The 13,962-nt window shown below is 40.9% G+C and overlaps 1 protein-coding gene across 1 annotated transcript; it reads right to left on the minus strand.

The window, feature by feature from the left end:
• Positions 1–10,484: 10,484 nt before the first annotated feature.
• Positions 10,485–12,750, minus strand: LOC147628320 (fe(II)/2-oxoglutarate-dependent dioxygenase 4-like). The gene is made up of 4 exons (XM_086813412.1): positions 12,402–12,750; positions 11,968–12,209; positions 10,981–11,296; positions 10,485–10,799 (listed from the first exon to the last, which is right to left on the minus strand). The coding sequence occupies exons 1-4, from the start codon at positions 12,678–12,680 to the stop codon at positions 10,554–10,556; spliced, it is 1,083 nt and encodes a 360-aa protein (XP_086669538.1). The 5' UTR covers positions 12,681–12,750; the 3' UTR covers positions 10,485–10,553.
• Between the last annotated feature and the right edge of the window lie 1,212 nt (positions 12,751–13,962).

The raw sequence follows: 13,962 nt of genomic DNA on the forward strand, positions 1-13,962 counted from the left end.
TCACATACAAATACAGTTCCAGCAATATTTCCATCTTTTCTCATCACTCCACATCCTTTCACATTAGTCCCCATCTTTTCTCATCTTCCCATAATTTTTTTTCCTTCATCGATCCCTATCACATCACATCATTCCCACATCAAATCACATCCAATCGCATCATCCACACATCAATCCACATCATCCATGCATCCATCCACATCATCCACATCAATCCACATCATCCATACATCCATCCACATCAATCCACATTGTCCATACATCCATCCACATCAATCCACATTATCCACACATCCATCCACATCATCCATACATCCATTCACGTCAATCCACATTACTCACATATCCATCCACATCATCCATACATCCATTCACGTCAATCCACATTACCCACACATCAATCCACACGTCAATCCACATGATCCATACATCTATTCATGTCAATCCACATTATCCACACATCAATCCACATCATCCATACATCCATTCACGTCAATCCACATTACCCACACATCAATCCACATCATCCATACATCCATCCATATCATCCACATCAATCCACATTATCCATACATTATCCATACATCCATCCACATCAATCCACATTATCCATACATTATCCATACATCAATCCACATTATCCACACATCCATCCATACATCCATCCACATCAATCCATACATCCATCCGTACATCCATCCATATATCCATACATCCATACATATCATCCACATCAATCCACATTATCCATACATTATCCATACATCCATCCACATCAATCCACATTATCCACACATTCATCCATACATCCATCCACATCAATCCTCATTATCCACCATACATCCATCCACATTAATCCACACGTCTATCCACATCATCCATACATTCACTCACGTCAATTCACATTATCCACACATCAACCCACATCATCCATACATCCATTCACGTCAATCCACATTATCCACACATGAACCCACATCATCCATACATCCATCCACATCAATCCACATTATTTCATAAGTATTCTCATTCTCATCTAATCACATCTTTTTCTATCTCATCACTTATTTCCTCATTTATCCTCATCAGATCTCATCCACTTGCATCTACCCATGCATCTCATCACTTCACATATATTAACATCTATCCAGTTTACATCACATCTTATCACATCCATTTCATATCACATCTCATTCATTCACATCCCGATTCACATGCTAACACATTCATTCACGTCCCTTATCGTTCATTCACATCTCGATTCACATGCTATCACATTCATTCACATCCTATATCATTCATTTTACATCCTGATTCACATGACATCACATCTCATCTATTCATTCACATCCCATTATATCACATCTATTTACCTCTCATTCTCATCACTTCTAGTCTCATCACATCCATTCTCTATTCATTCTCATCTATCTGATTCATATCACATATCATCACATCTATTTACCTCTCATTCTCATCACTTCTATTCTTATCACATCCATTCTCTATTCATTCTCATCTATCTGATTCATATCACATCTCATCACATCTATTCTCTTTTCATTCTCATCTATCTAATTCATATAACATCTATTTACCTCTCATTCTCATTACTTCTATTCTCATCACATCCATTCTCTATTCATTCTCATCTTCTATTTATAGAATGTAAGAGAATTCTTATTTTTGATAGAAAGATTCTTTACGCATCTATTTATGCATAAGAACAACTTCAGTGGAAAATAACACTTTTATAAAAATCCGTTTATGCATCTATTTATGTATAAATTCAATTGTAAGGAGAATAACACTTTTGAAATTAAAAAAAAGTCTTTTATGCATCTTTCTATGCATAAAATCAAAATCGATGAGAATAACTCTTTTGAAATAAAAATAAATTTCTTTATGCATCTTTCTATGCATAAAATCAAAACTTGATGAACTGCAATCCTTAAGCTCGAAACTAGGTATTCTATAGGAATTATTGCCTCAACACCATAAGCTAGACGGAAGGGAGTATATCCCATCGCTACCTTATATGATGTTCGGTATGCCCATAGGGCTGCTGTTAGCTTATGTTCCCAGTCCGTTGTTCGACTTGCTTCCAAGGTTTTTGTCAAGATAGTACACAAAATTTTGTTTGTGCTTTCTGCTTGACCATTAGCCTATGAATAGTAAGGTGATGATTTTCGATGGACTATTAAGAATCCAATAAGTAAATGATCAATCACCTCATTAATAAAATTCGAGCCCTACGATCACTAACTAATTCTAATGGGCAGTCGAATCTTGAGATAATTTGCTCATATAAGTTGTTCGTGTATCAACTCGCTTTGAGGCTTTGGCTTCTACCCATTTGGTGAAATAGTATGTGGCCATGATCATATATCAAGCTTGTGATAGATGTACCGCTGGACTAATAGGTCCAACAAAATCTACTCCCCATTTTTTGAAGGGTTGTCTTACAATAATAGGGGTGAGTGGCATCTTGTCCCTTTGTTGTGGGATAATCGCTGACATTCTTCACACCTTTTGACAAATTCTATGCCATCTTCGAATAACGTAGGCCACCATAATCTTGCTTGAAGTACCTTGTGAGCAGTGATCTTGCCAGCAAAATTCCCTCTAGCTATCCCTGAATGAGCTTCATCTAATATCATGACAAACTCATCTTCTCTCACACATCTTCTTAAGACATTGTTTTTACCTAGCTTATATAGTTCTCCCGCAATTGATAAGGTCCAACAAACTTGATAGGCCGCCACATTTTATCTTTGTTCAAGGGTGTTTCCTATGGAAAACCGTGAGCTAGATAATCAAATATCTCCTCGCTTCATTCGAGTACCATGTCCAGTTTGAACAAACAAGCATAAGGGAGATCATCTTCAACACCACTTGTTGTTGCTGGTTCCCCATTTGGAATTCTCGATCGGCTAACACATGCTGTGTTCCTTTTCTTATCGATAACTGTAAAGTCGAATTCCAATAGTAATAGCAACCATCATGTGATTCTTCCTATGGTGCAAGGATTATTCACCAAGTATAATAAGGCTTGATGGTCTACGAAGAATACGAATTTGTTGGCCAATAGGTAATGTCGATACTTCTTGATAGCGTACACCTTGGCCAATCCTTCTCTTTCTGTGGTGGTGTATTTCACCTCTGTATCATTTAATTGACGACAACTAGCAAAGCATATTGATAGTCCAATTTGAACTCACTGGGCTAAGCTACTACGCATCCAATAGCAAAAGTTGATGCATCAATATGCACATGAAATATGAGGTCCCAATTGGGGGGTCGTAGAATTGACGCGCTAGCCAATGCCCTCTTCAGTTGATCATATGCTTCCTGGCATTCCTCAGTTCATTCAAAGACAATGAATAGCTTATACAATGGCCTGGCAATTTTAGCATAGAAAATTATGAAACGGTGGTAATACCCAACATGGCCCATAAATCTTTGCACACCTTTGTAATTAGTGGATGGTGGTAGCTCCAATATCAACTTGATCTCGCTATCATCCGTGGATATACCATTCTTTGAGACGTGTCCCAATATCACACCATGTTTGACCCAAAATTGGTGCTTTAAAGGGTTTAGGGATATACGATATAATCAACATCACTCAAACACCTTCCTTAAGCAAGCCAGATGGCCTGTCCATTAAGAGTGTGCACACAGATCATCAATGAATACCTCCAACCACTTCTAAAAGTAGTCTTTGAAGGCTATGCACATCAATCGTTGGAATGTTGCTGGGACATTAGTGAGACCGAAGGGCATGAATTTGTATGCAAATGCCTCCCACATTGTATTGAAAGTTGTCTTATGCTGGTCTTTTGATGCTATTGACACCTGATTGTAGCCTGAAAATTCGTCCAGTGTTTCTAGCTCTTGAAGGGTGGCTTTTTCCTTATGTTTTCCCTCCAGTGATATCTTACTCAATTCCTCACCCTAATCCTTGGAAAACTCATCATGTACATTAGTGGCCTCAAGGTATCTCAGCCACCACTGGGTATCTGTGGGTTTTTTTCATAATAGAGAATTTTGTCGGGCAAAATATCGTTTCTGTTTTTGCCATCTTCGGAGCCGTTGAGCATTGGTATAGCCTTGTGTTACGGTCCCTTCTATGCTAGAGGTCTCCTCTTCTGATTTTTCATGAGTGGTTTGCCAATTAACCATACAGACAAAGGTCGAAGGGACAGTTTTCCAGATTCCACATACTGGGTCCCCCTAGGTTGCATCACATCTATGGTAGCTAGCACATGCATCCAGTTTTCACTGAAGTCCAAAGGAGGAAGTGATGCATACGTTTTTGTTTACTCTTCTTACTTGGATTTTTCCACCGTGGGCTGGCATATTTATACAGATGTGGTCCACTCCATTTTGTGACCGAATCATTACCAAACAATTGCCCTTCCATGGGGTGTGTTTTCCATGTTCTTAGATCTATCTTTAAAATTTGCGAATCCCTACGCACATACACGTTAGCTAATGCCCAATCATGCACCAATTTGGATTCCCTCATGAAGGGTCTCCCCAATATTATGTCATATGAGTCAGGTTGGCATAGGAAGTCTATTACCACAAATGTATGATGGTATTGAAACATAAAGATTTGAGTTTCACATTCTCCAAAATTCCAATGGGTCTTCAAGATGTACCGTCTGCCGTTTTAACCATCATTAGTTCTACTCTTTTTAGATCAGGTTTTTCCCAATTTTCCTAGCAATGTTTCATATGATGCTAACCCCCACCCCACCATCTAGGATAGCTAGTGCTTAGTATCCGTTATGATGAATCAGGATTATAGTATTTATGTCCTTTCGTAATAACGTCCCAATTGATTAACTTGTATCTTGACGACTCGGGTTTCCCTTATGTGTTTTAGGGGTCTTTCTGCCAAAGGTGGTAGAACCTCCTTAGTATCGATTGGCCTTAGTCTTCCTTCTAGTAGCCATTCCTTCATGTCTGTCCATAGGGTTGGTGAATTGCGTAGCACTTTCCCTAATGGCATTTGTACAGGCATGGACAGTACAACCGCGAGACTTCCCGGAGATTAAGGGTTCTCCCTGGTGTGTGTCTCATATTCATCCCTAGGGAAGGAATGGATGGACTCACTTAGCGCATTTTCCTCAAACATCCTGGACATTGTGTTTGCTTGAGATCCCTCTTTTATTTCTTCTAGAATTGGAGTTGGTACGTTCGATTCCCTTTTCCTTGTTGGCTCGTTTCTTGGATACATCGTATCCCTGATCTGGTTGGCCGTTGGCTTTTGACTTCATGAAGCCGTTGGCATTCTTCTACTAAGTCTATGGCGTCCTCAAGATTTTTTATCTTTCCATTGGCAATTGGGTGCTCACTGACTCCTTTAAGGGTTGATGGTCTCCCCCTGTGCTCCTCTAGGTCAGGCTCTTTGTAGTTGATCCCTTGATCCCCTTTTTCTCTCGATTGGGTGGATCTAGTGTCGATCGTATCTTCTTCAGATCCATCTTGGATTGTGACCCTAGTGTCACCCTTACCCACTTTTTCCATTTCTCCTACGGCCAATTCTAGAAATGGTCGCATCTGCTCGATTCTTCCCCTTATCTTCCAGTTGGGACTAGGCTCGTGTTAGGACATTGAGTGGTGTCATATTTCTAGGCTGCACACTAATGGTTTGGATGGTGGCCTGATGAGAAGTGGAAGTCGAACTACTTGCGTGGTGGCATGGACAATCCTTGATCAGATGATTAATACCACATTTAGTATAAGTAAGTACTAGCATGTCATTGGTGAAGAAATCACTTGTTGGCGTTGGTGCGTATGAACCACGTTCTTGTTTAGGCACTCAGTGATTTGATGTGGCCCTCCGTAGCCAAAACATTGTAGCGGTCCTCTCCTCATGTTCGAGCTCATGTCCTTACCCTTCCACTGTACCGTGGTCTGAAACACAAGTACTGGCGTGTTATTCTGTAGGACATTGAATTTTGGTGTGACCTTCGTAACTTCTTCATAGTACTCCTCGCTAAGTTCTAGTTCACGTACCATATCAATATCTCCAGATGGCTCTTCAATCAATACTTGGTTGATTTTAGCCTGTGGGGTGGTTGTGGTGGTAGAGGTGAAGTGCCATGTACTCGGAACATCCTCCTAGGTAAATAGGAAGAGTTGGGTTGTCCTACAGCTATAGTGATTTGTCTAGGTGGTGCTAGTAAAACCAATGGAGCTCTAGGTGTGCCAGCAGTTATGCAACAGTTTGGAACCTTAGATATATGTACATTGAAGTGTCATGATTTTCTAATTTTACACAGTGTGCACAATAGAGTAATGGCCTTGCTCTTAATTGTGGATGTTTGGTGGTAGTGTGATTCAATCTGCACATAGAGCACCACACCAATTCCATACGGGAGTAAAGATGGTTATGCCCATGCCCAGATGTTTCTCTTCCCTCCTTTATCTTCAATTTCTCTAGTATTGCATTACTGAGCTCATCCACAATCATGTTTCCAACTTGCTTGCTCCAAGTTTTAATTTCTTGGTGACTCGAGACACGAGAAGTCGTTGTTGCCGAAGATATTCTGCCATCTTTCGGTTGCGGCAATTCCATCATATTATCTTCATATTCAATTGCCAGTTTGCAACATGCATCTAGAGTGGCTGGTCGGCTAGTATCAAATAATCATGCATCTTGTGGTCTCTAACTCCTCTCTGGAAGCAAGGCAATAACTGATCGTTAGTTAACCTATCCCAAAGTTTGGAATTTCTCCCACTTCTTCCCATGACTATCTCTCGCTCATTACCCCGTGATTCGAGTAGGTTTAAACATCCCATCTCCTTTTGTCCAACTCTCCCCCTTCGAGTATCGAGCTCTTGTTTCCTTAAGCTCAACTCTTGTAGTTGTCATTCCACCTCAATCCTTTTTAGATCGAACTCTACTTCCTCTGAGGTGGGAAAGAATACTTGACCCGTCCTAGCCGCACTTTCCATGTCCTCTCTCATTTGGGGGGTGCCTGTGTTTGACAGCCTTGAATTTGACATTTAGATGGGCACTTCTTGCCTTGGATCAAGCCCACCGCTGGTTGATGGACCCGTGCCTGCAGATTACGTTTCTTCATCATAACTGGTTTGGAGACCAAAAAATCCCCGGGCGATATCAATGATACCACTGGATCAGGCTGGGGAGGGTGGTTTCTCCTCTTCCCCAAACCCAGAGTACCTCAGCCCTTCTTCCATGGACTCTTCTTTACTAGTTTTGACTCCCTTGCCCCTTGTTACTCCGAAACAACTTTCTTTGAAAATTACCACCCTTTTCATCATTCATTTTACTAAGACCAAATTTAGGCTAAAGTAAAATATCTTTATAAATCTGGGCATATTTAATTGCTTCATTAAAAAACTTTAAGCTGCTTAGGCTCAACATAAGCCTCATAAACCAGGGAGTAAGCCCCTCGTGAACCCGCGTAGCATTTGGAATTCATTGATTCCCTTTAACTTCAATACAATCTCATAGTAGTTAGAGATATATTGGGTGAGGGAGATGCCTTGCATCGAGCATCCCACTCCCGCAGCGATCTCTAAACTTCGTTCACTGGTAGAAATTGCTTTTGAAACAACGTTTCAAACTCTGGCCAAGTACAAGAACACGTGGCACTATCGGCCAAGCTCATCCACCATTTGTATGCCTTACCTCATTTGGCAACTGCCTGAAGTTATGAACATTTGACCACTTTTATAGGAATATATTCATTGCGTCCTTGTTGCTCTCATTTTCCTCCCCCCCAAAGGTCGACGTTTTTAGGCCCTTGAGGGAATTAGCAGACGGTATAGACTGCTTCACAAGCATCGCAGCTTTCTTACCCGCACGAGACCTTATGTCTCGAGAAGTAAATTGCGCCCTCCTCAACACAGATTTCTTTGTAGCAGTGCTATCCACCATGGATGTGACCGGGGTGGCATCCAAGTGACGTGAATGCTCCGCATCGCTAAGATCTCACACTGATTTTTCTCTAAGGCCTAGCAAATAAATTGGCAATGGAATCATGCGAGTTTTGCATCTTGGAATCGTCCACATCCATGTCTATACTATGGAGAGCATCGTCTCCATACTTCTCCTCCTGAAGGAGATCATCCTGGGTGGGGTCGTCAGCCTCACCAGCCTCTGTAGGCTGCTGGTCGTAGTCTAACGTTGTGTCATCCATCGCTATAGATAGACCGACATGGTTGTCAACTGGTGGACGAATCACTCGTTTTGGTAGGCTAAAAAGGCTTGACGCATGCGCCCAAGCTCAACTTGCGAGAGACCGAAAATAGGAGATAGGAGCCTAGAAAAAGCACCCGAAGTCCTACCGACGAGACAACCCCCACTAGATGTCATTTTCAAGTTTTTTTAAAAGATATTTGAATATATGAAATTAAATATTCAAAGAAAGAAGAATAAATAAAGAATGCAAGGCGAGAAAATAGGAACTAGCTAACGGTCAATGTGATGAAGTGTGCAGTGCGACAATGAACTCGGAAATGACGTCTCCAGCGCAATTGCGTGTGCGTGTCCCTCGGCGGTGTTGATGGAGTGACGGCGAGAGAGTTGGAGATGGTGGGGAGGTCGAGAGATAGAGATTGGTCTCCTCTCCTCTTCTGCGTGAAAGAAACAAGCGAGAGAGAGAGAGAGAGAGAGAGAGAGAGAGAGTGTGTTGGCACTACTGTGATCTCATCTCCTCTTGGATCAACACCGACTGCAAAAGAGTTATAAATGCGTTGAAGAAGCTCCAAGAGCACAATGTAAGTGGGAGGTACCCTGTCCCAGTTGCTTGGAATTACAAGAAGCAAAGGAAAACCACTCTTGAGGAGATCATCCACCACTTGGCCATTAAACAGGTGACGACAAAGAGGCGAAGGAGGTGGTGCTGACCGATGTGATGACCTGTCACAGCAGGCGGTCTTGCCTGCTGTGCAGATGATGTCCCCGTTCGGGAGATTATTTTTACTGAGCCTTACATGAATTGAAGACGAAATTGTAATTTTAACAACGAAATTGTAATTTTAACAAACTTTTTTTATATACTTAAATCTAAATATAACTAAATTTTGAAATATTTGAGGAGGTGTTTTTCCTTCTTCCTTCAATTTGAGAAAGATTTTTTAGAAATTGAACAAGTTCTAGGTTAAGCCAAACCTATCTTTTCAGGAACCCTGGGTGGCATGTCCTTGGCTAACATAAGAGGAGATGGTACCGAGGCTGGTGGCTTCTCTCTCACGTGTGTGCTACACACGAAGGAGATGGTGAGGTTTAGCTACTCCCGGTTGTAAGAGAGAGATGACAAAGATGATGGTTGCTACAAGAGAGATATGGTGAGATTCAACTACTCCCAGCTGCAAGAGAGGTGAATAATAAGATGGCGGGGGAGAGAGAGCTTCAAGCTTCCATGGAACTTGCAGAGATCTCCCGGCTGGTTGTCCAAAGATTAAAAGACAAGGTTCCTTATCCTTTGCAGGCTCTGTCCTCCAATCACGCGGCGGTAAGGGAGTGTAACACCAATGTGATGTTTCAGTCATACGGACTCCTGCTGCTGCAGGCACACTCCAACTACGACAGGAATGGCTCATGTTCACCTCCCAGTTGTAGAGCAAGAATAAGAGATCCCCCATCCGAGCAGGTTATATATAGCCGACGCTCGTGGTACTCTGACCTGGGTGTCTCACCCCTGAACCCCGGACTTGCTTGTCGCCCGTTCTCTAACATGCGATCTCTAATACTTTCACGTTGTATACTACACAAGCTCTAGAAAAACAAGAAGCATTGGTTTTAATCCCATGCACGTGGAGGAGGGTCCGTACCATGTGTGATGGTTTTGCATAGTAAATCTTATGCATGCCTTTTGGTAGGCAATAAGGCCTCCACAATTTTGAGACAACGAGGCCTTACTTTATAGTTAAGCACTATTAACGATATAGACGTGCAAGATAGATTTGTGATCAAGAGAGAGAGAGAGAGAGAGAGAGAGAGAGAGAGAGAGAGAGAGAGAGAGAGAGAGATTGATGTTGTTAACAGACAAACAAGAGAGATTAATTATTGATTGTGATCAAAGATAGCGAGATTGATGTTGTTAAGAGCAAGCAAGAGAGAGAGAGATTAATAGTTGATTGTGATTAAAGATAGAGAGAGAGTGATGTTAATAGACAAGCAAGAGAGATTAATTGTTGATTGTGATCAAAGATAGAGAGATTGATGTTGTGTTGACAGACAAGCACAAGAGAGATTAATAGTTGATTGTGATCAAAGATAGAGAGAGAGTTTGATGTTGTGATGAAACGACGGTTGGGAAAATCTTCAATAATACTCAATGGGTTGAAACAACACCTTACCTTTAGAAATCATGAAAATGAACATTTGCATTACTTTGTTTATTTTCAAAAAAGAGCATTCACTTGTATATCAAATGCAAAAAAAAATTTCAAAAAAGAGAGCTTTCACTTGTATTGACACACGAATGTGATGTGTATTGACATTGATAAATCTGCAAATTAATTAAAATAGAGGTAGCTTTAGTCCTGTGGGACACTCCTAAATGCTAGACTCTTGCAAATTCGAGTGTACCTCGGTCAGATAATAGCCGGTTGTTGGCAAAATTTTGGACATAATCTTCAAACCTTGTTGGCTTATAGCGAGGGGGGTTGTTCTCATGGAGAAGCTTAGGGAGGGGGGCAACGATGGTATCCTCAGTGGGCCCAAAAAAGCAAGCCATGGACATTCGGGGCTTCTCTCCATTCGTGACTACTCGATGCTCAATGCTCTTGTACTTGCCGTTAGTCAGAATCTGCAAAAAAAGGAGGAGATGTACGTGAAAATTACAGGAAAATTAATCCAATGTTTTAGGAACACATCGACCCAGTAATTTAAAATTTTCTACAAAAGCAAATCCAATGTTGAAAGAGAAGATTGATCTGAGGTGTAAACCAAAATTTAAAACAATGAGACTTGATTAGGGATGGTTTTACGTCAATTTGATCAGCCAAATTGATAACAAAGGCATCGGGACGAATTGGTATGACAGGCAGCCAGCTTCCCTTGTGCCTGATTTGGAGGCCTGGCACTTCGTCTGGGTGCAGGATGGTGAGGCAGCTCACATCCGAGTGGCCGCTTAAACCCAATGTGAGGCTTGGATCGGGGCATGGGGGATAGTAGTTGATCCCCATGAGCACGCGACGAATCCTTGGCACCTCCCTCTCATCCAACCCCAGGCTCTCGAATATGGCCCTGTAAAGCCTTCCTGCAAGCACCTCTACCCCTCCAATGTACTCTAGGAGTGGCTCCCTTCAAACAAGCACCCCAAAATATACAAAAATAATCAGAACTAGATAATGTCATACTTATATATGTATATATGCATATCCATATGGATATGTACATACATGTAAATATGCACATAGATATGTATATAGTATTTATATATATATACATACACATACGTATATGGATATATATGTATGTATGTATGCATGCATGCATATACATATGCATATGGATCTGTATATATAGATGTATGTGCGTGTGTGCACGCATGCATACGCATATGCATAACATATACTTATGGATATGCATATATGTATGTACACTATGTTATATTATGGTTCTTATATGCAGATATTTAATATACTACATAATTATGAAAACATATTACCTTGGTTCTTAAATACATATATTAAATATGTATATAAAAAGAGGGAAGCGAGAGGAATACAAGAATCTTTTAATTCACTAATTGGACTTCATAATGTTTTTTTAAAAGACTTTTAATAAAAAAAGATTTTGTATTTCAAAAAGGCATCGGAATGCCACACTGAAACTCGCTAAAGAGTCGTTGGGAGAATTCATTAGCAGATTTGATTTTCTTATTTTCAGACTAATTCCCTCAGTAAACATGACATACCACAGAGGCCAAACCTTTTTTTGAGCAGAAAGAGTTACATCGAGAAATTTCTTACTTGCAAATCTCGGGAGCTTCTTGAAAGCCATCACAACGGCCAGGAATACGGTTGAAGCTCAGGGTGTCCCTCCACTCTCTAACCGTCTCGAGTTTAGGGTTGAAGCTTGTGGAGTAGTTAACAGAGGCTTTAAAGTTTTGACTGTGGAAACGCATTCTCTCATGTGCGGGCTGCTCAAAGAACTTTCGTGCGGCGGCACGAAGTCGTTGGATGGTTAGTGGTTGTACGCCATGATTTATGACCTGCTATTACCACAACTCTTATTATTACTCAAAACCCAAATTTAACCCAAAAAAAAAGGAATAAAGAAAAATCCCCTCGACGTAGATGCTTTGCTTTTGATCTCATTGTAGAACAGAAAACACACACAGTGTGTGTGTGTGTGTGTGTGTGTGTGTTTTCTTTTTCATAATTGAGAAAACTAACGACGTAACCTGGAAGAAGCCCCACTCCTCGCAAGCACGGCCGATCTCTTGGACCACTCTGGATCTCTCATCGCCGTCGTCGGCAGCGGCGCCAAGATGGGCGAGGTCGATAACCGGGATTCGGCGATGGGCAACGTTGTCATCGGCGGCCGGGCCAGTGCATGGGCGGTCGTGGGGTGGACGGACATAAATGGGCGGCACTTGAAGCAGGCCATCATCCACCAGCTCCTTGATCCCGATCACCCTCTCCGAATCTGCGCTATTCTGAAGGCCGGCGACCATCGACATGGCTACAAACTGGCAAGCAGAGATTGTCCTCTAAGACTAGAGCACCAGCACTTTAATCTTATACAGCTAGCTCGCCTCCTAGTCTCGCACTAGCCCATGGACTTTTCGCTCCTTGAGTGGTCCTCATCCGACCGATCTGACAACGTAGCGCTATCGTGATGCGGACATCGCTAATCAATTCTTATTTTTATCCCAACAACAACCAATCTATCATTTTAAGAGTTTTTTTTTAATAAAAAAATCGAAATCAGAGGTTTTGTATGATTCAGAAACATCAAAGCTAATGGGGAGAGTCACATGTTGAGTTAGCTCAATTTATACTAGAGCCGTTAAGAATTCCATTCAGGATTACCAATGTGAGTTAAGCTTCTCTAGACATTTCAAGAGTTTTGATGCAATGGTCCTTATAGCCTTGTTTCACTTGAATATATGCCATAGCACCACCACACATGCATAACTTAGCCCGTTAAACTTATCCAAACTATAGCGCTCTAACCAAACCTAGACGCCGTATTTACGTCATAGGAAACTATCCCAAGAACCCTTGAACAAAAGCTGGATTCAAACTCAAGTGGATCCAAGCCTTTTCTCGAGCTCTCGCACTAGCCACTTTTGCCCCTCATGGGGGCAGTACAAGGGTACTACGAGAGCTTGTTTTTTTTACACACATCCCCCTAAGAAGAATTATTTTTATGTTTAACTTGGTTGATCACTACTTTTAACTTTTATTTCAATTTCTTATTATAACTTATGGTCCCATTGTATTTTTAAACCAACAATTTGTCACGAGAAAAAGCAACATCTATTAAAAACTTAATACTTACAATATATTGTAATTAGCACATGTGCAATCTTTTTATTCTTCCTTTTCTTATTATGCGCTTGATTAACATATCAACAATCAAGATTCAATTTGATAAATCATGACATCTTGAATTTACAAAGTTGGCCATTTAGACATGCCAAGATGACTTTCAATGAACTTAACCATGTGCTTATGATAAGATATGTATTCTTTTCAGAAAGACTTGATCTTGAATTTTGTGGAAAAAGTGTTTTTCAATACTTAAAAAAAGGCATTGTTGAAAACATCATATAGATCTTGGCATTGCCAATGCTATGGAGTAGAAACAAAGGCATAAACTCTTACTATTATTGGAGTTTGAAACTTTTCTCCAAAATTTTCTTTTTTCCCTTCCCCATTCTCGAAATGGCAAGCTCACTACTTGGAGGGAAATTTTTTTCTTTTTAAAAATTTTCCCTCCCCAATTGTGCATGCATG

This window comes from Cibotium barometz, chromosome 19, assembly GCF_041138505.1.
Source record: "Cibotium barometz isolate CiBa-2024 chromosome 19, ASM4113850v1, whole genome shotgun sequence".
Taxonomy (NCBI): Eukaryota; Viridiplantae; Streptophyta; class Polypodiopsida; order Cyatheales; family Cibotiaceae; genus Cibotium; species Cibotium barometz.

Excerpts from the sequence above, each read along its gene's own strand:
- LOC147628320 (XM_086813412.1), bottom strand. The coding sequence starts at position 12,680 with ATGTCGATGGTCGCCGGCCTTCAGAATAGCGCAGATTCGGAGAGGGTG. Across the intron at positions 12,210-12,401 it reads AGGAGTGGGGCTTCTTCCAG|GTCATAAATCATGGCGTACA; the intron begins GTTACGTCGTTA and ends TGGTAATAGCAG. Across the intron at positions 11,297-11,967 it reads GAAGCTCCCGAGATTTGCAA|GGAGCCACTCCTAGAGTACA; the intron begins GTAAGAAATTTC and ends GCTTGTTTGAAG.